Genomic DNA, 25979 nt, shown 5'->3' with positions numbered 1-25979 from the left:
AAAAAAATCTTTTACAAAAGTCAAATATTAAGCAGTAATAGGTTTTCATTCCTAAGAGGGTCCAGTGTGGGTAAGACTCACTGTTAGCAATTGGCACTATTAGGGGAGGAAATGACAAGTGTCTTGAAGGTGAATGGCAGGCTGGTAAACCCGCACTGGCTAGCCTGCTTGGTGAGGGCGCTGGGGGCCTGTTTTGTGGCATGCTAGTTTGCTGGCTTCCTCCACCACCATCTCCATGCCTTGCCAACGTTCCCTTCTTTTTCCATGAGACTTGGCTCAGTCTCTTTTCTCCTGGGCAGGGCCACAAGGGGGTACTTGAAGCCCTGCCTGCTTGTCTGCTCACCAGTTGTCTGGAGTACCCACTTAAGTGTTTTGTCTTGTGTGGGGATGCTGCCCTCAACCCAGAAAAAAGGCATATCTTACATGTTCTGAAATCCCTTGTATTTAGTGGCCTTGCCTTCTTCCACTGTGGAGGGTGTCTGTCATTTACTATCAGCTGAAAGTAGTTTAAAATACAGTGCAAAAAGCACTTTGACCTTAGGAGTGAACAGTTCTGGGAACGTGCCTCTATAAGGTTCAGCATAGATGTGCCTTGAGATACATGTATGTTACAGTGCTGTGCTGACAGCAGAGGCAGAAGTGGAGTGTGTACACCTGCTGCTGCATGATGTTAGACTCACAAATTGCTTGAAGGTGGTTGAGCTGTACCTTGTATGGACTGATGGGATGAAGTTTGGACACAAATTAGTGGTTGTTTAGGTTTGCAATGTCATGTATAGTTGTTGTCATAATAAAGCCAAAGAGGGACTAGACACATCCACGGTGGGGGCTGCCCACATATATAGTCCAAACTACTGAAGAATCTAGCTTGAGCACAGACATTTGAGATTAGTCTCAGTGACAAAGTACACCCTACCCTTTCCCTCCCAAGATAGGGTTTCTCTGTTAGCCTGGTTGTCCTGGAACTCACTCTGTAGATCAGGCTGACCTCGGATTTAAAGAGATTAAAGGCATGGCCCACCACCACTGAGCTCTTTTTTTTTTTTTTTTTAAAGTATATTTATCAAGATAATTCAGCCAGTAAAGGCTGCACAACAAGCCTGATAATCTGGAGGCCATGTAATGGTAAGAAGAAAAGAAACAACTCCAAAAAGTTGTCCTTTGACCTCCGTGTGTGCCTTGCATGTGTGCCCGTACACTCATGCATATAAATAATAAAGTAAGTAAGTAAAGCAAGGGACCGAAGACCCAGACCCCAAGCTGTTTGCTTCAAGGTGGAGAAGTGGGTAGGGAAGCAGTTCTTCTTTTGATCTATCCTTCAGCCCTTGTGGGCCATGGTGCCCCAGGGCTCACTTGCTTTGTGTTGTACACATGGTTTGCCCATAATCTCTTGTTCATACCCAGCATACCTAAAGAACATTATGTAATCAAAAAAGCAGCAAGAAGACATGGGTGTTTGTTCTCTCCTTTCCTGGGCCTACCAGTGCTGATATTTGAGAGTAAGGAAGGCAGACCGTGTATGATGTCACAAACCTCTAATTCCAGCACTCAGAAGGCAGAGGCAGATCTCTTCTTTTCGAGGCCAGCCTGTTCTACATAGTAAGACCCTAATAAAATAACAGGCCAGCCTGTTCTACATAGTAAGACCTTAATAAAAAAAAAAAATTAAGGGCCGATGAGATGACTAAGCAAGTAAGATGCATTTGTCCCCAACTCTGACAGTCTGAAATCTTGGAACTAGTTGGTGGAAGGAGAGAGAACTGACACTTAAAGTTGTCCTTTGGCCTAGACAGACACAGACACATATGCACGCACGCCAGCACATCAGTCAGTGCTGAACAGCAATAGACTACCAGGAAGGGAAGTTTACCTTCCAGTATCTGGAAGCTTCCTGTTTTTCTGTGATGTTTAGATGACAAAGTGCTACGAACCAGTTCAGCTGGGGCACTGAAACTGACGGAACAGGGTCTCAGGAGTAAGTGGGTAAGGAGTCAGCGAACGACATACACAGGACTCAAAGGAATTGCATCTGAATGCGTCTTTATTAGGCATGAGGCTCATCCTTTGTACAGAAATGATTGCTTAACAGCATGTATTGTTTTTTCATGTGATACAGATTATTCTTAGATTCATTATATCAGATACATGAGAAGATTTTTATCAGACAGATGTCCCTGGTGTGAGTCTGTGGTTGGTCATGCTAGACATAGCTTGGCATTAGTTTTGATATAAATCTTTATCTAGGCTATGAGTTTATGGCATTTTGAGCTAAGGGCAAGTAGTTGTGGTTAACAGTCACACAGTCTCCAGTCTTTTTATATTCAGCAATCTATGCTGAGAGTTAACCAGGAGAAAGTTCTAAGACTCTTGAGTGGTGAGTTTGTCTAAAGCCATAAAGAAAGATGAGACTAGAAAGCCAGGCATGGAGGTGGGGGAGGCAGAGGCAGGTGGATCTCTTGAGTTCGAAGTTAGCCTGGTCTACAGAATTTGGTCTACAGAGTTCTAGGACAGCCAGGGCTACACAGAGGAATGCTGTCTTAGAAGAGAGAGGTGGGGAGGGAGGGAGGACCAGAAACCTGAGATTGGAGATTTTATGCTGGTCCTGCCACTGGTGGCAGTATAGTTTGGGGCTAATTATTTTCCTTTCCTTTTTCCTTTCCTTTTTCCTTTTTCCTTTCCTTTCCTTTTATTATGTATACAGTGTTTTGTCTGCATGTATGCCTGCCTACCAGAAGAGGGCACCAGATCTCATAGATGGTTGTGAGCCACCACGTGGTTGCTGGGAATTGAACGCAGGACCTCTAGAAGAGCAGCCAGTGCTCTTAACCTCTGAGCCATCTCTCAAGCCCTTATTTACCCTTTTTATGAGTTGACTTCTTCTCCATTTTTCATGGAGATGAGATATTTCCCTCATATAGGATTATGAAGATTAAAGGGTAGATACCTGCAGTGCCTTGGAACAGCTCCTGGTGGGTAGTAAGTGCTCATAACTTCTGTTTAGTCCTTCTGTTTTCTAGAACTCTTATAGTTTTGTTGACTGCCCATTTAGAGAGCAGTCAGATGAAGAGAGTGTTCCAGACTGGGTCTGGAAAGAAATATTTCCAGATTGCTTCCCTCTTCCTTCGAGAGAGAAATTTCCAGGTCTCCTGCCAAGTGTCCTCAGGATCTGCTGAATATCTTCTTGGACACACATGTGTCTATGGCCCACGGGAGGGAAGAGTTCTTTGGATACTTGTCATTTGCTAGGTGCATTCAGCAGCAACTGATATTGCTTTTGTTAGCTAGAGAAGCTAGGAACTTCATTGCCCTTAGGCCACATAGCAAGAAGTAGATTCTATTGTGGGAGGAAAAACTGTCTGGCTGAGCCAGTGCACGTGGCCCAGACTGACCAGTCAGCAGGACTGCCAAGTGTAGGCTAGGAAGGTACAGAGTGACTCCAGGTCCAGACCCTGAGACAGGGTGTAGCAGATGTTTGACTTTGGGCATCGCAGCAGTTCAGAGGGCCAAACTGAGTGAGGGAGAAGCAGAAGGTGGGAGCACTGTGTCAGTGCCAACTCAGGGTACCTGAATCTGCAGAGTACTGTAGACTCTAGACTTTCCTTTGACGTCTTTGTTGGTCACTAACTGAGATTGAGGTGAAGGCACTGAGAGACAGTGTTGTAGAGACAGGTGGGGCTCTGTCATCACTGTGGTTAGAGGAGGGGATGGGGTCAGCAGTCTGGGAACAAGACAATGGCAAGTGATGCTGAGTCTGTGGTGCATACTTGAGTCAGGCAGATCTCGAGTTTGAGGCCAACCTGGCCTACAAATTGAATTCCAGGACAACCAGGGTTACAGAGAAACCCCGTCTCAAAACCAAAGAGAGGGTGTGTGTGTGTGTATATAGGGGGATGTCAAGTTGAAGAGGGGCCTACAGAATGCCTTTTGTTTTTTTTTTTTTTGAGGGAGCCCTATTAGCTAACATTTAAATGATAGGGATTGAGACCAGTGGGAATTGAGAAGGAGGAAGATGGTTGAGGAAACAGTTAATGGAGCCTGCCTAACAGGGAGGCTTCTCTGGATGACAGGTATTGTCTAGTGATTGAGGAAAGGCCTGGAAGAAGAGGGAGTGTTACAGGTAGCACCAAAAGAGCCACCTGCAGACCTGACATTCCCCAGAGCGCTTCATTTTGAATGGTTTCTTTAGGTCATTTAAGCTTGGTAAGGAGAATCCCCACCCTGTCTCTGCCTCTTGCTCAAAGTACTGCTGAAGTGGGGCACATAGCCAACTGCAGGCTTGGGATGCCAGCCACCAGTGCCAGCAGCCTGTAGAAGTAACTCCCTTGGTACCCACAGGAATCTATCCGTTCCTCACAGCATTCTGGGCAGAGGCTAAGCTGACCCTAAGAAGTACTAGTTTCAGGATTGCAGTGAGCCAAGCACTCCTTTTCCTTAATTGGGCAGACACCCACTACCTTTGGGAAAGGTGTGAAATCACTGAAGGGCCAGAAGCCACTGTGACATGTGGCTGAGAGTTCTACTTCTTACCCATATTGCTTCCTCCTTCTGGCTCCTCAGGAGATGCCGACAGCTAAAGACTAGCACCAACCAGTCACCAGCAAGGTCTAAATTAAGCACAAAAGCATGGGGACTTAAGACTTTCCCAGGCTGCTCTGCATTTCTTCAAGCATTTTGACTTGGCAGTTGTGGAAGTATGAATATTGGCCATCTACAGCCTTACCCGTAGGTGAAGAGGCTGGTCCAGGTGTGTATGGTTTGGGCAATTGTCCCTGGCCCATAACATGCTACAAATGGAGAGTTTGTGATTCTATTCTTGGAGGAATTCCATCCTGCCTCTCTGTCTGTCCCTCTTCCTCTCCCCTCATAGGGTTTCTCTGTGTAGCTTTGCCTGTCCTGGTATCTACTTGGTAGACTAGGCTGGCCTGGAGGAGTGAGGTTTTGACTGCTACTCTTTGTGTTTATAGAAGGCAGAGATCCACTCTTCCCCACAGGGAGCCTCTGGGCTAACAGAAAGATCCATTGCCTCGCCACAGGTTGAGCAGAGAGCATCTGGTCTAATCCCATTGTTTTAGCATCAAGATCTATTGATCCTTAGCCTCCTTGGAGCTGCTCGGCCAGCGCAGCCTTCAGTCTTGGTCTCTTGTTTCCCACCTTCTTCTCCTGGCTCTCCATCACGCCATCTGGCATGCCTTTTTACATGATTTTAATAACACTGCCCATGATTTGGTTATTTGCAAAACTACTCTTGAATCTAGGGAGGTAGATAGGCCAGAGATAAAAGAATTTGTTTCTTGTTGAGTCTTGTTTATGGGGCCCTTTTGTGCAGGGGTCAGGAGTGTTTTATCCTTTACTCCAGTGGGAGGCACAGCTCATCATATCCTCTAGATTAACAGCAACAACTCCAGCCAGGTCTCTGGATGCAGTTCATGATTGTGTAAGTTCTGTCCACTAAGCTTTCTTCCTAAAGGCTAAACAGAGCCTGTTATTGAAGAGAAAAAAAGGCTTCATGTATATGTTTGTTTTGGATTTCTGTTTTTTGAAGAGTTATGGACATGGAAGTCACAGGAGGCAGTGTGGTGCCTGTCTGCTCTTTTTGTTAGATCCTCAGGGATGCTGTCTGGTTCTTGTGGGAGGACCTCCTGCCTGCCTGAAGTATGATGCTGAGCCACATGGGGCTTGGGTCTTCCTGCTCAGTCAGCCCTCCATGCTGGTGTCGGTGGACTGATACCCTTTGGTTCTATGAAGGGAAATTTAGAATGCTGCCCCACCATCGACCAGCCCAGACATATCTGTCCTCCCCCTGGACCTTTTAAAGTTAGGAATGTAAAGGTTTCCTGAAGCCACCTTCGTACCATGGATTTAACATTTGACCTTTTTAGCAAGGAAATTACTAGAATGAAGGTGGGTAGGTTCTTTTAGGGAAGAGGATATTTCTTTGTGGCTGAATTCCACTGTTTTTTCGTGTTTTGAGAGGAATAAAGAACTTTCCCTTTTTTACTTGTTTCCTCTGTGTGAGCAGCAGTTTATGAGGCTTTAAGTTAAAGCTAGCCTGGCTGAGGCAGAGCCACAATAGCTCTTTCTCTTCAGACTAAAATGATCACTGTTGAAAAGAATGTGGCACTGTCCATATTGTTCTGACTGGGCTGTTGTCCTCTGGAGGGCCTGCTTGGCTCCGTCACATGAACTGTGTGGTCTCAGCACCCTCCTTGTAGGGACACCATGGTACTTGTCCCTGAAGAAGACATAGGTTTTTCCTCTTATGGACTCCATGTACAGGAGTTAGCCAGTTAATTAAGGATCACCAGTTACACCTCTTTCCTGTTTCTGTACCTCACATGGCCATTGGCAACTGTCTTCCCTTCAGTGTGCCTTCTGCTCCCCAGTTTCTGCTTTAAGATTTTGAATAGGTTTCCAGGAACTTCTGGAAAATAGGCTATGTGGACCACATTATCATGATACTGGTGGAAATGTAGGCATACCCACTTCACAGGCTGTCAGATGCTTTTAGAGAGATGAAGTATGTGTAAAGTCACAGAAGCTGCTAAGCCCCAGTTTGAATTCTCATCTGAGGCAAGGATTCTCAATCTAGAAATTAGATTGTGCCTGGATTGCCAGTGTCGTTGGGGAATGACTGTGCCTGCTAGATTTGGGGAGGGAGTGTTGACAGATAGATTTAAGTGTGTCCCTCAGTAGGTATGGGCTCTCGATTATAGTAACCCACAGAGCTGCTTTGGTGTCAACTGATGGTAGAGGGTCTCGGGATTGTTTTTATCTATCTATCTATCTATCTATCTATCTATCTATCTATCTATCTATCTATTTATTTATTTATTTATTTACTGTTATGGGTGTTTTGCCTGCATGTATGTATGTGTAACATGTATGGTGTCCATGGAGGCCAGAGGGGATATGTAAGTCCCTGGAATTGGAGCTACACACAGGTGGTTTTGGGCTACCTTGTGTGTGCTGGAGCCTCTGGAACAGCTAGCATTTTTAACTGCTGAGCTATCACTCCAGCCCCTATTTTTGATAGGTCCCTTGCTGGGCTGCTTAGAGCTAAGCAGTTCTAGGTTGGAAGGCATTTCCTTACCCAGCTGCACAAATACGCACGCTTTTATGGGATTATTTTTGCTTCCAGATACATCATTCTAACCTTGGAGTTTTTATTTAGGGTTTTTTTTTTTTTTAAACTCCCACTGTCACTTGAATTCTGACTAGTTTTCAAACAAGTCAGACTCACCTTCCCAGTCTCCACAGATGTGATACAGTGGTTATTTTGTTTCCTGTCAGGCCATTTGCAAGAGTAGGTAGCCCCCACTTTTGTTGGCTGTGCTGCATTCTTGGGGAGTACCAAGTTCTCTTGATGTCGGCCTAGGATTATGGGCTGAGAGTCCAGTGTGGCTTGAAGCGAGGCTTCTATTTGCGGCCCACTCAGGCTTTTCCTTTGTGTGTTCTCAGGTTTGCTTACAGCGTGCCCCACTGTAGAGTACAAAGTACTTCTGGTGCGGCTGAGCAGTCAGGGCACGGCAGACCCAGGGATTCACATGACGTCTTGACTTGTGCCCTCCTTTCCTTAAAAAATAATGACATTTGTTTCAGCCTCTAAAATTTGCTTTCCTTTGATTTGACATATACAAGAAACAAACAAAAAAAGTGCTTTTGCGAATTTCTTAGATATTGACTCAGTATTTAAAAAATAAAGAACAGCAATGCCTCCTTGTTTTCTCTTGTGTCTTCTGTCTTTGATAGCCTCTGGTTCTGGCCTTGTCATGGCTTACAGACGTTTAGTACCATTTTTGGTTTTCTCCTAGTTTGAAGTCCTAGTCAGAGATCTCCAGGTGGTTCATTCTGGTTTCCAGTGCTCTGATTGGCCCCACCTCTGTCCCTGTCCTCCTTCTGTCTACTTCCCAAAGAAGACTGATAATTGTCCAAGGTAGTTGGGGATGCTTGCTTCACATGCATATTTCAGTTCCAGGCTAGAAAGTAAGTATTAATCAGCCAAGTGTGATAGCGTATGTAATTTGGGAGGCTGAGGCAGGGGAACTGTGATCTTAAGAACAATTTGGACTTAACAAGATTGCCTGTCTGTGTAGAAAAGGGTATATGTATCCTTCCGTTACAAGATAGTGCTGGAGCCTTTAAAACTCCCATAGTCTGAATGCTTTTTTCCCCCCCTTTTTGTTTTCCTTCCTCAAATAGTTTAAATCTTATTATGTAGCTGAGGCTGGTCTCAGATACTCAAATCTCTGCTTCTTAGCTTCCTTAGTTAGTAACTTCAGTCCCATTTCTCCCCATGCCCCCATTTCTTTCTTTGTATTGAATGAGAGATAGAACCCAGGATGGGTTAAGTAACCTGTGCCACTGAACTTCAGCCTCAGGCCTGAAGTTCGTACTGCTCATGGTATGACTCTCCAGAACAGCTGGTGAGTTCAGCTTTGCTGTGGGTTGGAATTTTATCCATTTGGTTTGGTTATAACTGGTTATTTCACATGCTTGAGAAACTTCTTTAAAGATTTATTTATTTGTTACTTAATGTTTTTTGAAATAGGGTCTCACTATTCAGCTCTGACTGTCCTGGGAGTCACTCTGTAGACCAAGCTGGCTTCTAGCTCAGAAATCTGCCTGCCTCTGCCTCCCCAAGTGCTGTTTTTAAAGGTGTAAGCTGCTGCCACCTAACTTAAAGATTTACTTTTATTTTTTATTGTTTTGCCCACGTGTGTGTATGTGTATGTATGGTGTATGTGTGTGTGTGCGCGCGCGCGCGCGCGCGCGCGCACACACACACACACACACACACACACACACACACACACACACACACACGTGTCTGGTACTACAGAGACTGGAAGAGGCCTTCAGGCTCCCTGGGTTGTCATGTGGATCCTGGAAATTAAACCTGGGTCTCTAAGATAGGCTAGGCATGTTTGCTGGGTCCCAAATCAAGTGGCACACCTCAGAGTTCCAGACATTAAGTGTATCTGAACAGGACTATTGACTTTGGCACAGCTGGTTAAGTAGAGAAATGCTCATTGAAAATCAGAGGTTTCTTTTTTCCTTTTGTGAGGACTATCCCTTCTTTTGCAGTTTTTCACATTGTGAGTGAAAAACCTAATTAAATCAAATGTACAATCCCTCTGATTTTATAGTCACAGAGATTTTATCTGTCTTCTGATAAATTTTAGTGATTCATGTGAGTTGACCAGATGGTAGAGAGGCAGAACATGCCGGCTGTCAGAAAAAGCCTATGCTGTGGCCTCAGGCAGAGACAGACTCCTCAGCATATTTGAGTGAGCAGAGAAGGCACCTGAAGCTTTGAGTTGTTTTCTTCTTACTCCATGTTGCTGTATGCTCTGTGTCTCCTTTTCCGTTTGCCTATTTTTGACTTGCCCATTGCCTGTTTGAGTCTTGGAGAAGGAAGCTAGGAATGTCAGGTGTTTCTCTGACAGAAACACCACAGCAATCCAGGGAGAGGAAGGTCCATGCAGATGCCAGGTTCTGGGCTGCATGAGGATGTGTAGGGAGGAAGGTCCTAGACTGTTGCAGTAGCCAGCCAACTGTAAGACTCTATAGTGCGTGTTTTACATCTGTAATGGCAAGAACCATCTCTTAGACAACAGGCCACAGGGACTGAGCAACTGTAACAGGGCTGATTTAGAGCCCTTGCTTCCCCTTCAGTTTTCAGTTGTCCTGGGAATCTTCTGGGTTTAGGTTTCTAACAGCCTTAGTTGTCCTGGAACTAGCTCCTATAGACCAGACTGACCTCAAACTCAAGAGATCCACCTGCCTTTGCCTCCTGAATGCTGGGATTGATTAAAGGGGAGGTTGTTTTTTTTTTTTTTTTATTTTTTAAATCTCACTAATGAGGAAACTATCGTCTGCTTAGTTGTGACCTTGAGGATATGAATACTTGTTTATTCCATGTTGGGTACAGTGCTAGATGCTGGGTAGTCACTGGGAATGGGATAGATTGTGGTCACTGTATTCTAGGACCAGTGCCTCATGCTGGAGTTGTGGACCTTGCTCTAGCTCTTTCTTGTCTGGAGGAGGAAAGGAGATGAATGTGGTTGGAGCCTGTGACTTTAGCTCTGGGTTTCTGCCTCTCCTCTGAGATGAGGGGTTAGACTTGACCCGGACCACATGCTTGGCTCCTGAAAGCTGGGGTAGGTGGGTAATGGGAGGTAGTAGTGTTGTAGGTCGTTAGCTTTGCTCTAGAAGAGCAGTCAGTACTTCACTAATTCGCATTTAGGGTCACAGAAATGGTTCTTAAGGAGAATTTTTCAGGCAGTTAGGGGCTTGTGAACCAAAACCCAATTTTAAAGGCATGGACAGGCACTTTAGTCTTAAGATATTCTTGAAATGAAACTTTCTTGCCACCACATGTAAAAAACTCTCAGGACTGGATGACAGTGCATCTCAGTGGTGAGGTGCATGTAGCCCAGAGTTCAGTATTTTGCTCAATATCCTGAGTTTTCTACATTTGGCTTTTGGTTGGTAGTGAACATATAGTCTGCAAAGTAACCACTCCACTGAAAGCCTTAAGAGATGGAACAATGTGACCATGTTTGTTTAAGGTTTAAACTTGAATTTAAGGTTTATTTAGCATGTGTCATTTAGCTTTGAAAGCAGGATGGATGCATTGCATCCATGGAACTAGGGTGTGTTTTCTCATACAGCTTGTGTTGGGCTCTCATCACCAGTGTTCTTATCAAAGCAATGTGTTTCCTTTTCTTTCTAGGGCATGGCTTTCGGCTTCTGGGACCTGAGGACTTGGAGGAGGAAATGACTGTTGAACATCTTTCTGTTCCCTCTGCATTACGACACTGAAGCTCTTCCTAGAGTGCAGACTCAGGGGAAAGAAAAGTTTCTCTTGAAGGGCTTTATATTTCTGACAAAAGATAAAAATGACAACTTCATCTATCAGACGGCAGATGAAAAACATTGTGAACAATTACTCAGAGGCTGAAATCAAAGTTCGGGAAGCCACCTCCAATGACCCGTGGGGCCCATCTAGCTCTCTGATGACCGAGATTGCTGACCTGACCTACAATGTAGTGGCTTTTTCGGAGATCATGAGCATGGTTTGGAAGCGACTTAATGACCATGGCAAGAACTGGCGGCATGTGTACAAGGCCCTGACACTGCTGGACTACCTTATCAAAACTGGTTCTGAGCGGGTAGCCCAGCAGTGCCGTGAGAACATCTTTGCCATTCAGACTCTGAAGGACTTCCAGTACATTGACCGTGATGGCAAAGATCAGGGTATCAATGTGCGAGAGAAATCAAAGCAGCTGGTTGCTCTCCTCAAAGATGAGGAGCGATTGAAGACTGAGAGGGTCCAGGCTCTCAAAACCAAAGAGCGCATGGCTCAGGTGGCCACTGGCGTGGGCAGCAACCAGATTACCTTCGGCCGTGGCTCTAGCCAGCCCAACCTTTCTACTAGCTACTCGGAGCAGGAGTATGGCAAGGCTGGGGGCTCACCGGCCTCCTACCATGGCTGTGAGTAACTAAAGTACCCCACCTTTGCTCAAGCTCTGAGCGTAGGTGCAGGGGTTGAGAAAGTAGTGGCTGTCACAAGGTTCCATTCTGTCCTCAGTTTTCAGCTTCTGACCATCCAGGTGACAGTTTCTTTGATCTAGATTGAGTTAGTCACAAAGGGGCTTTTGGTCCCCAGGCTGCTCTGTGGGTCTTAGGCAAGGTTGTGCCCATCCTTCTTAGGTTCTTGGGAGAAAGTGGGCTCTATGGACAGCCTCACCAGACTTTTTTTTTTTTTTGTCTAAGAATGTCTGTCAGCAAAGCAGTTGTCCTGCTCCTGCCCTGACCTGTAGGGAGCCAAATACCTGGTAGCCAGGAGGAAACAAGCTTGCGCTTCAAGCAACTCAGTGTCTTTCCACTGAGTTGCAGGTCTCTGAAATGGCTTGGTGTTTACCATTATGATTCATTATTCAGAGTGTTGAGGATGGATGTCTCTGTTTCACCCATAGAGGAACACTCCATAGCTCAGCAAGACATCCTCACATGTGGAAAAGAGTCTGGAATTTGATTTGGTTGCATGGCTGGGTCTGCACTGCACAGGACTGATGTATGTTCTGATTGTATGTGATGGATCACTTTGGATCTTTGTCCTCCATTCAGAAGAGGTTTCAGGGAGAGGAAATGGTGTTTGGTTTCTGATCCAGCTGGACTCCTGGGCTCTGCCAGGAAGTGATCCAAGGCACAATGTTTATCCTCTGTTCTTAGGGCTGGGCAGCCACTGAGGACCCTGAACTCGAGAGAAAGGTGGCTCAGGTAGTCCTTGTATGCATAAGCTTTATCTTCTGGCAGCAGAAACAGGTTTCCAAAACAATACCTTTGGGATTAGTATATAATGTCAGCATAACAGAACCTTTTTTGTTTTTGTTTTCTGAGAGTGGGTTTCCCTATGTAGTCAGGCTGACTGCAAACTTGCTGTCTTCTTCTGCAACCTCCAGAGTGCTGGGTGACAGGTATGTGTTATGTGCATGACTTCTATGGCAGAACACTTTTCGTTCCTAATAGTTTTGCTACTTGCCAGCACTTCCTGCTTTTGTATGTTAGGTTTCAGTCTGATTTTGGACCACTGTTAGAATTTTGAGAAATGTATTATTTGAGAGATTTGCATATCAAAGTCAAGCTTCCTGCCTCTAGGAATTCTAAGTTATTAGATTGACAGGTTAGCATTTTCTTGTTGTATTTATGGTTATTGTATTTTTTTTTGAGTTTGAGTTGCTTTCCCTAAGTAATGATGACTTATGAGATCACTTATACCCAAAGATAATTTTAAATCTCCTGAAATCTCCCTAGATTAAGTTCCACCCCAAAGTAAATAAATAACTAAATTTAAAAAGATCAGCCTATTAGAGGAGAATTGTTTTATTTTCCTCAAGAACCTTCCTGTGGAGGCTACAAAGTAGCTAGAACCACCATAGTTGATGAACAGGGTAGAACAAGGTATAGGAACAAGATGGGAGTGTGGGAGCCTGGTTGCTTCATCAGGTTCTTCTTATGCCCTGCCTGAGCTCCTTAGCCATAGACCCTGCCTGGCTTCTAAGTTTCTGATGCTCTAGCTCTGAATGTTCCTATTTTCTCGACTTTGCTCCTGAGCTGCAATCTAGGGATAGACGGTGGCAACAGGCTCTTCATTACTTCCAAGCACAGGGGACTGACTGCATGGATAAGGCAGGACCTTGGGTGGCCTTGCCTATGTCCCCTGTGTGCTGCTGCACAGCCTCTAATGGTGTGTCTCTTTTTGTGTATGTGTGTGTGTGTCCCTGCCCAACAGCACCAGAGGCCTCGCTGTGCCCCCAGCACCGCACAGGGGCCATGCTGGGTCAGAGTGAGGAGCTGCAGCCACTGAGCCAGCGCCACCCCTGCCTGCCGCACCTGGGGCTAGCCTCCCGTCCAAATGGCGACTGGGCCCAGCCCTGCCTCACTTGTGACCGCGCAGCCCGAGGTGGGACAGCGGTTTGCTTTTCTTCCTAGAAATGCCATGCAGCTTGCTGAGGGTGGGACTTGTCATGCCAGTACAGCCAACTCTCTACCTGTCTCCTGCTGGACCTCCTGTCTAGCTTCTAGTGCCTGGACTCCTTTCTGCCTCTCTTTCCTGGAGCTTGCTGCCCTGTCCTCCCCTACTCACAGTCATATTCCACTTGCTTGAAGGGGAGCTGCTTAGTGGGTAGGCATGGGCAATGGCCCTATCTTCCCCATATCCCTTGTTCTACAGAGGGTGATCTGCTGCCTGCCAGGCCACTGGTGGCAGTAGACCCAGGTGCTTGGCTTTTTGAGATAGAAATGTGCTTTCAGTTTCTGAAAGCTAGTAGCTGACCCTCAGTGACCACTGGAAGCCATCATTCCCAGTGTAGAAGTAGACACCTTGTAGAGCATCCAGTGGGATTATTTTTGCTTTCCAGTGGACTGTTATCATTGTTGAAATCCCCATTGCCACAATAAACAGAGAGTTAGCTGTACTGTCAATTCTAGGTCACTGTGTTTGAAGAGACTGAATTCAATGGGTAACTAAAAATGGGGCTTCTCTTTTGCCTAATTAATAATGCATCCTGGTCAGAGCTACACTGTTGCAGGTTAAACTGAAACAGATTTTCACTGTTGCTCACAAGAAAATGCTCTCAGTCTAATCTCCCTTTGGTCATAAATGGGTTCCCCACTTGAGAAGAAAGCTTTCTCTTCTACTCTTGCCCAAGGGGCACCAACAGCAAGCCTTTGTGCAATGTCCCTGATAAGGTGGCTAGCCTCTATTCAGCCCTGGAGACAGTTCCTGTTCATTCATGCCTCATTAATATTACAGCTTGTTTAACTTGGGTATTTGTGTGATCACTATATTTAGTTCTGGAATATTTTCCATTGTTTCCTGTCTTCTAAGAGTTTGTATGGGGTGGTGGCTTTTTCTGACATTTGAAGAAGCAAGGAGGACCAGCTTTGCACAGTAACTGATGCCAAGGTCAGAAACTTGTTTGGAGGGGGTTCCCAATGCCATGGAAGTTGCATACTCATTTCTTTGCCATCACTCACTTGGGATCTGTTCTGGCAGGTCCTCCTAGAGCTCCATGGAGCTTCCTCTCCTTTTCCTCTGCCCTAGGCTGGGACTCAGGTGAGTGTTTGTGAGGGGTTGCACGTAGGGCCCTAGACCCTGCCCTGCACAGCTGTGCTGATCCACGGTAGGTAGCACTATGGTGCTTGAGGTTAGCTTCCTTTCAGAAGCCTGTTGTCTTTGATTCCCCTTCTACTCACTGCCATCAAATTTGTAGATAAGACCTTAGAAATCTCTTAAGTTCTGTTCTTTATCTCATCTATGACTTGTGTTCAGTGCTAGCTTCTGTTTGATTTCCTTGACCTCAACCTCTTTATTTCCACCCACCCTTCATATTTATAAACTCTGGTTTTGGGTCCCATAAGTACTGATTCCTTGCAGGATCTTTTCTGATCATCCCTGACCTTTTGACATTCTTGAGAGGTCCTGGGAGAGTCTGGATGGAGCAAAATGAGTTGACCTGGAGGGATTGTAGGACAGGGCTTTCATAACTCCAGATAGAAATTCTTAATACTGTCACTGTGCTGACCTTGTCATAGGTCACATACTTAGCCCAGTGGACTGGCATCTGTATGAAAAAAAGGCTTTTAGCTTTTGCACAATGAGGAAGGGATTAGTGGTTGGGCCCCTAACCCGAGACACTTAAAAAGGGTTGGGAGAATTCTGCTGGCTGGAGGTAGGCAGATCCTTTCAGGAACATTTCTGCTTTACTAGGCTGGAGATGCTGGGACTGGTAGAGATGAGCCAAGAAGACTAATTGGAGGCCTGAATCACACTGAGGTGGAAGGGAGACAAGCGCAGCTTTGAGGCCTCAGAACTCAGTATCTAGGAAGCAGGGAATAGGATTATGGGTATAGCAGTCTAGGGATTGCTTGTCAGAGTGCAGTGCAAGAGTGGGTGGATTACTGGATGGAGAGGCAGTTGGTTCTGCCTGAGCTAGTACTACCTGTGCACTATTAGCTTTCCTTGATGCTCATATTCATAAAAAGGCTGTTCCTCAACTAAGGCTGGGCCTCTGCCCGTCTCTGTTGACCACCTTCATCTGCACAGGTATGCAGTTGGTGCTCGAGACTGCTGTGATGTCAACAGAAGCTGAGTAGTCCAGAGGAGTCTCTCAGGCTCAGAAGGTTGGAATTTGCTACAGATCATAGAGGTGACAGCCATCTTGAATTGGAGTGCAGATGTGAGAAGCCTGCTTGTTGGCCTACCTGAGACCCTGATCACTGTGTATTGTGGGACTTGCCAAGCTACAGCTGTGAAGAGATTGAGCAGGTTGTTGGGGAGTGATGAGAATCTGCATCAATGGGGTGGCCGAGGGGCATGGAAGAAAGAATTTTTTCTTTATTGAAGGCCAAGGCCTGGAGAAGGAAGATGGCTGTCGTCTGATCTGATAGTATCAGCTTAAGGTTAGCCAGTGTTCCTCCTGCCTCCTGTCTCTCCTGCTTGTTCTGGTGCCCAGTCCACTGGTGTCACGGGTTACTTTGCTGATTGCCTGAATCAGTCTCTGGAGCCAGAGCTGCTGCTGAATCCCAATAAAAGCCAGGAAACAGTTTGTTGGTGCTTGGTTTCTTGAGGAAAGTTGAACTACCAGAGTTCCTGTTCTTTAAAAGGAAGGAAGGGAGGAAGGAGAGGAAAGCAGATGAGGAGGTTGCTGCCTTAGAGTACTTTGTAGTCCAGAGTACTTTGTAGTGTTGATGGTGGGCTTTGTCCTAGCCGGGTGCTGTTACTCCTTATTTCAGAATGACAAGATACCCTCCTGTCTAGAAGAGGCCTTTAGCACCCCAATTGTGACTTCCTAGGGAAGTTCCAAGGAAGTGTCAGGGATTCTCGAGCTTCAGTGATCTGTGCAGACTGCCCTCCTATACCCTGGCAGGCTTACCAGGTGATTATGTCCTTTTCATGTCTTTGCTGGGCTTGTTTCACAGAGGATTTGAGTTGGCTTACAAAACACATGCAATGCCACAGGATTAGCTAGATTCTAGAAGGCAGTGGGACAAAGGGAAAACGAGCGAGACATACACAGTTCTAGAGATGGATCCAAATTTCCCTTTGAATAGCCTAGCCTCTGACACCAAATTGGGCAATTTCTCTTTGGTTTCTAAACAAGGATCAAGGATCCAAAGGAGGTAAAAAGAAAGCCAGGTGCTTACTGTGCCTGTGTGGGTAGGAGGGCAGGGTTTGGGAGTAGCTGCCCCAGACGCTGCACCACCCAGTAAGAATGACATTCTATAGCTGCCTATGGCTGTCACCACACAGTTCTGCCAACTCAGGCAAATTGCAGACTGCCTTTTCACTCTCTGGTGGCCTAGCAGGAGTGCAAAGGGAGTCCACAGTCTTTTGAGGTCAGTATGGCCATTGAGTTTTCCCCACAGCAGATTTTGGATGTGGGTGTGTGTGGGTTTATGTAAGTCAGGTGGTTAAGGAGCCTGGTCAGATCCATTCAGTCAGAAACTTCATGAATGTAAGTAGACCTTAGTTGTTTTTTGTTTTAATTGGGATATTAGAGGCAGGAAGATCAGGGGTTCAAGGCCATTTTTGGCCACATAGCTAGGTAGAGGTCATCCTGAGCTACATGAGACCCTGTCTCAAATAAAACCCAAACTCACAAAGGTTGAGTTATGAAGTAGTGTGACTTGTGTTGCTTTTCTGTTCTCTCTTCTCCCTGTTTTTTAAAATGGCTTTTCCCAGCTTTTAAAATGGCTGTGCGAAAACTTTGATTTTAACGTAGTTTTCCCTTTCCTTTTTGTTTCAGTAGTAAGTTATAAATACTTACTTTGCTTTTCAAAGTTCATCAGAAAACTTCCAAAATAGTTCATCTTCATTCTTCAGGGATTCTTCATGAACAGGGTAGGTCACTAGGTTGTATCTTAAATCCCAGTGTTCTCTTGTACTTCTTGTGGGCCTCAAAAGCCCAGTGTTCTTCTTTTTCGGTGCTGCAGGTATTGTGGCCTCTGGATAGACACAGTAGGGTCTCAGCAGCTTCTTCCTCTGAGTCTCAGGAAGGGCAGGACTTGTGGTCCCTATAACCCACATGTGTACAGTGAAAGCAGTGATTGGTGCATGGGCCAAGCTCCCATTAGCTAACCTGAGCTGTCCACACCCACTTCCACAGTCGTTCTCCATCTATTTTGTAATTACACACACTCTCTTTCCGTCAGAGTTCCCCCATATCCTCTTATGTTCCCTTCTACCCAAGTCCCCTCTTCCTCCCAACTCTACAGGTCCTACTTCTTGGAGGTGGGACATGACACATTGGGTGATTTTAGTTAGAGCTGACTGAATGAGCATGATCTTTTTAAAAAATGTGTGTGCTTTAAATATTTTATACCCGTATGTATATATCTGAGTATATTTATATGCACCACATTCATGACTGGTGTCAGCATAGGTTAGAAGAGGTATCAGATCCCCTAGAAATGGAGTTATATATAGTTGGTTGTGAGTCATCACATGGGTGCTGGGAATCAAACCTGGGTCCTGGAAGAGCTGCCTGTGTTTTTAACTGCTGCACTCTTTCTTTAGCCCCCAACCCTTACCCCTTTATAAACAGGGTCTCATGTAGCTCAGACAGGCCTCAAACTGAGTGTGTAGTCGAGGGTAACCTTGAACTTCTGATCCTCCTGCCTCTACTCAAGTGGTAGAGTTACAGTCATGCGCCTAGTTTTTGTGGTGCCAGGGTTCAAACTGTGAGTTTACTACACGCCAGGTAAGCTCCCTACCAAACCGAACCCATGTCCAGGAACTTTTAAATGTCCCCAATTGTTCCAAAGCCTGGCCCAAGACAGAAACCCTGTCGGTGGTGTGTGTGGATGCTGCCAGGCTACAAAGCAGCTCTGGGCTGGATTTCATGTCTCACTTCACTTGGCCGTATATTTCTTCCCCTGATGGCCTGTGTCAAGGCCATTTGGAGAGTTAGAGACAGCAGGTGGTCACTCTCCTATCAGACCATCTTCTTCCCATGGGCTCTCCTCTCCTGTAGTAACTAGTGGGTGTGATGTGGGCCCAGGTAAGTCATTCTTCTCAGTTTTCATTATACAAGTGGTATGTGTCTTTTTCTGATAGTTTCAGAATGAAGACAAGAGTGTCTGCAGCCCTGCTGCTGGTAGGTAGCTGTTGCTTTGTTGGTGTACTCTTCCTGAATTTTTCCCGAACATTTCAGTCTCTTCAAATCATTCTATATATGCAACTTCATGGCAGCTTCCATCTCATGATATCTTAGCATTTCTCTGGGTTCCCACACAAGCCTGTAAGTATTTTAACAGCTGTACACATCATAGTTGTGCCTGGTTATTTTTTTTTAATTTTTTATTTTTTTCTGGTTTTTCAATACAGCGTTTCTCTGTATCTTTGGAGCCTGTCCTAGAACTAGCTCTTGTAGACCAAGCTGGCCTCGAACTCACAGAGATCTGCCTGCCTCTGCTGGGATTAAAGGCGTGCACCGCCACCACCCAGCTGTGCCTGGTTGTCTTTAGGATTGAATCCAGAATCACTTGAAGATTTGCTTGCAGTAGTTGTTCATCAGTTGACAGTCATGCTTGTGATTCTTGTGTCAGTGAGAATGCCGGGAAAGCATTGTTTTAGTGTATCCACCAGGGAACAATGACACGGAAGTCTGTACATCTTTCCCCTCAAAGGATTTTCAGTATAAGGTTGGTATTCACAGATGTCAAAGCTGTAGACACAAGACTGACTTTGTCTGCCTAAGGATTCCTATTTTAAGCTGGTATGGTAGTATACACCTTTGATTCTAGTACTTGGGAGGCAGAAGCAGGCACAGGTGGATCTCTCTGAGTTCTGGGACAACCAAGACTACATAGATAGAAAGGCCTGTCTCAAAACAAGAAAAGATTCCTCCTGCTTTAGTCACTGTTCCCACCAGGCTAATTCAGCCATTTTCAGTGACAGGGGGCTGTACCTGAGGGCATTTTGGGAGCCTCCAGGTTGTGAAACTCTATCATGACCGGCAGCAAACAGGTCTTTGAACAGACCTGAAGATCAGGATCCACATCCACCAAGGACAGCCAGCCTGACCGTGTGAACAGACCTGAATTCCATCACAGCATTGTGTACTATACGGATAATAGAGAATTATGGACTAACTGTTCATGAGCACATGCCTCGTTTAGAGCGTTTGCTCTTCTGTTCTGTTTTTGTTGTGGTGTTGAAACAGAACAGGCCATACTGACCTGTAACTGAAGCGTAGTCAAGGCTATCCTTCAGCTGCTCTTCCTGCCTATCCCCTTACCCTCCCCTACTACCCCGCTGCTCCCAGTGTTGAGATTATAGGCATGTGGTACTATGCAGCACTTCATCTACTCGTTTTTGTGTTGATTGAGACGGGTCTCCAGCAGCCCAGACTGGCGTCTAACTTAAGATGTGGCCATTGCAGGTCTTGGATTCCCAGGGTTTAGAGTACAGGTATATCACCATAGCTGGCTTCATCTGGAGCTCAAGTTGGGGCACCCTGGTCTGCTCAAGTTAGGAAGAATTCCATGGCTTCCTGTGGGGACCAATTTTCAGAGGCCAGAAAAGAACCTTTGAGTGTTCTGTTGTCTGTCACTCTCTACTTTATCCTCTCGAGACAGGTGTCTCATTGAGTCTGAAACTATGCTGGCAGCCAGCAAGTCAGTGATCCTGTCTCCTTTGCCTCCCCACCTTCAGTGTTGGGTTTACCAGAGAGTACAACTACACCATCTCTGGATGTGAATAATGAGGACTTGAACTCAGATCCTCGTGTGTGCTCAGCAAGCATTCTTGAGTTCACTGAGGCCATGTCCTAATTCTCAGGGACAGACTTTGAGGGGAGTGTCTACTTTTCTTTGGGTCTCTGTAAGTTGTGAGCCTTCAGATGCTCAGAGTAGGGCCAGGTTAGTTGGTCAGAAGGGTCCATTCAGGCCTGGCTCACAGGAACATCTGTGTTCCCTGTCATGCGCCTGGGCACAAAAGTCTCTTTGTGGGGTTGAGATGCCATCACGAGGCCAGAGTGTCTTTGCTAGAATCGTTTCTCTAAGTAAGCCAAGGCTTGCTGTGCATACTCAGCTGATTGTGCGGATAGATGGTGGCTGTGACTTCTGCCACCTGTGGAACTGAGAGCTGTGCATCCATTTATGAAACCACAGTATCCTTTAATACCCCCTGTCTTGGCGTTCCACACTGATGTCGAAAGGCGTATCTGTAGTGCTGGCTTTGCATCATTCTCACTGCCTTGATAGTGGTCACAGTAGTATGCTCTGTTTGCATTTGAAGCCAGTCTGGCCTCAAAGTTGTGTCCAGCAGTCCTGAAAACCTGAGATACCTCTTTGCTACGTACAGCAAGTCTGCCTGGAACCCCAACCATTTCTTCCTGTCCCGGTGGATCTCCTGTGACTTGGTGGTGCAGGATAAGGCTCATTTTCTGAGCACTCCATGCCATTGTGTCCTTCGTGTTTATTCCTCCAGATTCCCATTTGGTTGTAAACAGGATGTCAGTGCTGTCTCTGATCTCAGCAGGGTTTGTGACCACCCCCACCCCCTTCACAGTAGGCTCCTGTTCTAGCAGTTTGTACAAAGAAGCCACACCAAGTGGGCAGGAATCCCCCAGGTCTGCCCTGCAGAGAGCTCTCCTCTCTGTCTCACTGCCTTTGTTCCCTCCAGGCTGGGTTGGGCAGTAGAGACCTGAGTGTTCTGATTGGTTGATACTAGTGAAGGTTGGAAACAAATCAACCAAGAGTGTACTTCTTCTTCTTTTTTTTTTTTTTTTTTTTTTGGTTTTTCGAGACAGGGTTTCTCTGTGGTTTTGGAGCCTGTCCTGGAACTAGCTCTTGTAGACCAGGCTGGTCTCGAACTCACAGAGATCCGCCTGCCTCTTCCTCCCAAGTGCTGGGATTAAAGGCGTGCGCCATCCCCGGCCCAAGAGTGTACTTTTAAAAAGCATATTATTAAATCTAATCATGAAAATGGATTTGGAGTTGTTTCATTACCATACACTTGTATTTCTAAAGAGATCCTGTGAAAAGTATAATTGGGATAATGTGTTAGGATGGGATTAGATTAGGAAGGGCTTTGTCATTACAACTTTTGTTTTGCCTACTCAAGATAGGAGATGTGAGCCAATTGTTTGCTTACAGCACCAGCAACACCACCACCACCACAATAAAAGATTCCAAATTAAGTCTTCTATCTGCCGTGGCCTGGACCTGGCTGACCATCTAGAAACCATCTTTGTCAGGAGTTATTTCTGACCTCTTAACTTCTGCCAAGAGGCAACTCCTAGGAACCAAGTTTAGGCTAAACATGCAGAAGCAATGTTGCGGTCAGCAGTCTTTGCTAGAGTGTGTGAAAGAAGGGAACTATTTTTTTTTTTTTTTTGAGACAGGGTTTCTCTGTAACAGTCTTAGCTGCAAGAAGAAAGTTATTAGTACAGATTAGAACATTTAAGACAGTCGCCCTAAACTATGAAATTGACTTGTTTATCTTTCTGTGTACCAACCCACCTATCCATCCATACATGTAGCCATTCACTGAATAAATGGTTATTGGCCTGAGGGTGAGGACAGACTACTCTGTGGGTCTCAGTGCAGAAGCTATATAGTTGGCAAGCAGAAGAGGAGAGTGTGCTGAGCTACACAGAAACCCAGAGAAGAGCTAAGCCAGGAACCATCAGATGCAGTGTCTCCCTCAGTAGGTAGGCCTCCACCTGCAGATTTTATGGAAGTCGGGAGGGTGTGCAGTGTGCCGAGGAGGAGCACAGTGTGCAGAGTAGTATACTCTGCAGAGGGTACGCATTTAGGCTCATGCTCTCTCATACTCAGGTACATCTAATCCTGTTGCATTTCAACTGCTGATGTGAAAATCCTTGGGTTAGTATGAATGTAGACTTCGTGGTTTGGGGTCTGTTATCTCAGCTAGACTCCGCCACCTCGCCCCTTCAATAAAAATAGTCTTACAGGAGTCCCTTGTCAGGGTTAACTAGCTAGCTACTTGAACAAAACACACCTGTGAACAGTATTACACAAGCACTCAAGGTCTATACAGAACTGTGTGGGCTCCATTATCTTAAGCATGCTTTCCATATGGTGTTTTGATTGGAGCCGTTGGTCCCGGGGCTCTTTTACATGATTGAAGGCTGTTCCAGAACTCTTGTCTCAGGTCTCTGTTTTATTTGGTTCACTTCTCTGGAGCAGAGATCTGCTGTGAAGACTGAGATTTGATCCTCCTGAGGCATGACCTGCAACCAAGGTTTCATGTGTCTTCTGTGGGCATGCAGCCATGTTTGACTGGCACTTGATTTTAATTCTGAAATACCTGTAGCTAAATTCTATCTGAAATGCCTGTAGCTTTTCCTGGGCCAGGTTGGTTTGAGATGAGAATGGAATATTGTCTTGTGTTAGGATGAGGTGGACAGACTTGTCTTTTCATGTGGTGACTTGCCCCCCTCCCCAACAGCTACTTCCCCACGGGTGTCTTCAGAGCTGGAGCAGGCCCGGCCACAGACGAGTGGAGAAGAGGAGCTGCAGCTGCAGCTGGCACTTGCCATGAGCAGAGAGGTGGCAGAACAGGTCAGTGCTTGTCTGGTCATGCCCATGGGGTCCTCACCCTGGTGCTCCTGGGGGGAGGAGTATGGCTCCCAGAGAGGATGACACACACAGCCCTGTCTTTAAGGCATTTACTTGATGAGTTTGGTCTTGTGGCCACAGTGTATTCTCATCTCCTAGACCAGGCAGAGCTATATCTAGGAAAGGTTTTCATGGAGGTCAGTGTCCAGAGAAGCATCTAACCCTGAGTGCCTCCTGGAAGTTCCAGTGGAGACTCATCCAGTGACTCCTGAGGGAGCTCTGTGCTTCCTTGAGGTGCCAGCATACAATGGGCAGGACAGGCCTGGGTTGGGGGCAGGGGGTAGGTGGGGTAGACCTGGTCCCTGCCAAGGCAGAATACCCTATGGCAGATGTGTGGGAGAAGGCTAGAAGGCTTGAAGGGAAGCTCCAGGAAAGAGTGCATGTGGGCATGGTTGAAGCAGCATAGATTTTTTTTTTTTAAATAGTGTGGGGTGTCAGAAGGAACCCAAACCCTTTGTAAGGAAGTGCTCTAATATTGAGCCTGTGTGTGCTTTTGTTCCCCTCTATGCCTTGTTTTTAATAAGCATGCATTATTTTAAAATGGAGTAGCGAAAGGGGCAATTCAAACACCTTTAGACAGTGTCCCTTTGCTTTCAGTCATCAGAAAGCGTGCAGACAGCCAGAGGCAGCAAGGTACACCCCTCGTATGGAGAGAAGAATGTTGGGTGTTAAATGTGAACACAGAGAGGTTTGGCCGGCATAGTTGGTATGTCTGTAACAGCAACAATGGGCAGCTTTGGTCATGGCCTCTGCCCCCTGTAGAGAACCTGTAGCCGTTAATTAAATCTGCCCTCTGCCTGCATGGAAGCTCATGGCTCCAGAGAATCAAGGTGCCTAGGTCTCACTGCAAGTTTCTGGGATGGGTGGATGGCTTTAGCCTTTTAAGCTAAAACCTAAGAGTATATTTTAATCACTTAAATGTTAGGGCAGGTCCGTCTTTTTGCAAGTGACTTTGCCTTAAATAATTAGGATGAATTGTTTCTACTAGAAACCATACAGCTGGTCAGTTGTTCAGGGAGTGTCCACTGTGGGGATTGGAATGATGTGTGATTTTTATCTTTCCTAATTCTTTCCTGGTTGTCAGATTTGTGTTTTGTAAGGATTCACTGCTTTTACTTTTGTGGATGAATGGTTTGCCTGCATGCATGTATGTGCATCACATGCGTGCCTGTTGGGTCCCTTGGAATTGGAGTTAAAGATGGTTGTGAGCCACCATGTGGGTGCTGAATATTGATCCTGGGTCCTCTGTAGGAGCAAGTGCTCTTAATTGTTGAGCCATCTCTCCAGCCCCTAGAAAATATTTAGATAAAGTATTTTGTTTCCCCATTTTGATGGTGCCTGAGTGTTACTGGTATGACCTCAGGCAGCCTCTGAAGGAGGAACCTCTGGGAATGGAAAGCCATTGTTTCCAGCTGAACTATATTCTCCCTTGAAATGCCACATGATGCAGGGCCTTTCCTGTTGCTGGCCAGTGTGGCCCTGTGCCCTGCTGTGTTGCTGTCATCATTACCCTCAGCCTCAAGCTCCATTGTCCCACTCCAGGAAGAACGCCTCAGGCGGGGTGATGACCTCAGATTGCAGATGGCTCTGGAAGAAAGCCGGAGAGACACAGTTAAAGTTCCAAAAAAGAAAGAGATGAAAGCTTGCTGCAAGGTAAATATATGAAGTTGTTCTAGGATGATTGCTTCAGGTACCCCTGGACATACAATAGGTGGGACATGTGGTAGGATGCTAACCTTGACTGTGAACCCATGGTGTGGTGAACACCAGTGAGAACACAGTTAAAACACACAGCAACCAAGAGAAGACACTTGATGCTACCTGTTAAATAAATGAGAATGGCTGCAGCAGTATGTGTCTCACAGTGGCACTTGGGGACAATCCTTTGCCCAGAGTTTCACCTACCTGCCCTATCCTCCAACTCCCCTACTTTGCTAGGCTGTGACACCAGAATGTGGCTCTCTTTTGACAAACTTATTACTGTCCAGTCAGAGAGATTGTCCTCAGACCATGATTCTTGTGTTTTCAACTAGCTTTGATGCCACAAGGTCCTAATGACAATGTTGCGGAAACAGGAAGGGTAGGAAGCTGGGGTGGGGAGCGGGTGCCCTCCCTCGGGATGAGTACTGAGTGCTAGTGGTCAGGAAACCAAGGCAGGTGAAAAGGGATGATGATGGGTGGTCACAGTCTGGGCCATCGCCAGCATTATCCTAAGAGAGTTTGGGAACTCTGAGAGCTCTTAAAATTTGTGGGCATATGGCGAACAATAAGTACCTTGGTGTTTGGATCCCTGGCTTCCCTAGGAAGCAGGAACTCTAGTGGAGCCTTGGGAGTTGGAGCAGCTCAGTTTCCAAGTCCTTCAGGACTTCCGCCCAGAAGGCCTGTGTTGTGGTAAGAACTAATATTTATGCTTAGTATGTGAATATTTGCTATGACTGTAACCAAGTGAAACCATTCCTTCTGTGTGTCTTCACAGGCGGGCCCCCACTCACAGCAGACTACTTTGTTGGATTTAATGGATGCCCTCCCCAGCTCATGCCCTGTTACCCAGAAAACTGAACCCTGGGGCCCAGTGGCTTCTGCTAACCAAACCAACCCCTGGGGTGGAACAGCAACTCCTGCGAACATTTCCGAACCCTGGCCATCATTTGGTAAATAGCTTGTTGTTGGTTTCCTAGGCTTGCCTGCTTGATGGAGAGGTGTTCTCGGTTGTGCTCGCTCTTTCCCTCCCTCCCTCCCTCCCTCCCTCCCTCCCTCCCTCCCTCCCTCCCTCCCTCCCTCCCTCCTTCCTTCCCTCCTTCATTCCTCTCTCTCTCCTCTGG

General features: G+C 46.2%; 1 protein-coding gene across 3 annotated transcripts in view; it reads left to right on the top strand.

Annotated features, from left to right (window-relative positions):
• Epn2 (epsin 2) overlaps positions 1 to 25979 on the top strand; it is a 65581-nt gene that overhangs the window by 22288 nt on the left and 17314 nt on the right. Inside the window, exons 2-7 of one of the 3 annotated variants that reach the window (XM_050163722.1) lie at positions 10736 to 11496; positions 13298 to 13468; positions 22988 to 23100; positions 23755 to 23790; positions 24700 to 24810; positions 25634 to 25808. In XM_050163722.1, the coding sequence (XP_050019679.1) occupies positions 10902 to 11496; positions 13298 to 13468; positions 22988 to 23100; positions 23755 to 23790; positions 24700 to 24810; positions 25634 to 25808 (1201 nt within the window). In that variant the 5' untranslated portion in view covers positions 10736 to 10901. The remainder of the gene's footprint in view (positions 1 to 10735; positions 11497 to 13297; positions 13469 to 22987; positions 23101 to 23754; positions 23791 to 24699; positions 24811 to 25633; positions 25809 to 25979) is intronic. The other 2 variants (XM_050163720.1, XM_050163721.1) reach the window with 2 other exon arrangements.

Source organism: Alexandromys fortis, unplaced genomic scaffold, assembly GCF_014885135.2.
Source record: "Alexandromys fortis isolate MF-2015 unplaced genomic scaffold, M_Fortis_MF-2015_v1.1 scaffold_149, whole genome shotgun sequence".
NCBI classification, from domain to species: Eukaryota; Metazoa; Chordata; class Mammalia; order Rodentia; family Cricetidae; genus Alexandromys; species Alexandromys fortis.
The sequence above is the reverse complement of the archived record's forward strand: the minus strand, read 5'-3'. Positions and strand labels throughout refer to the sequence as shown.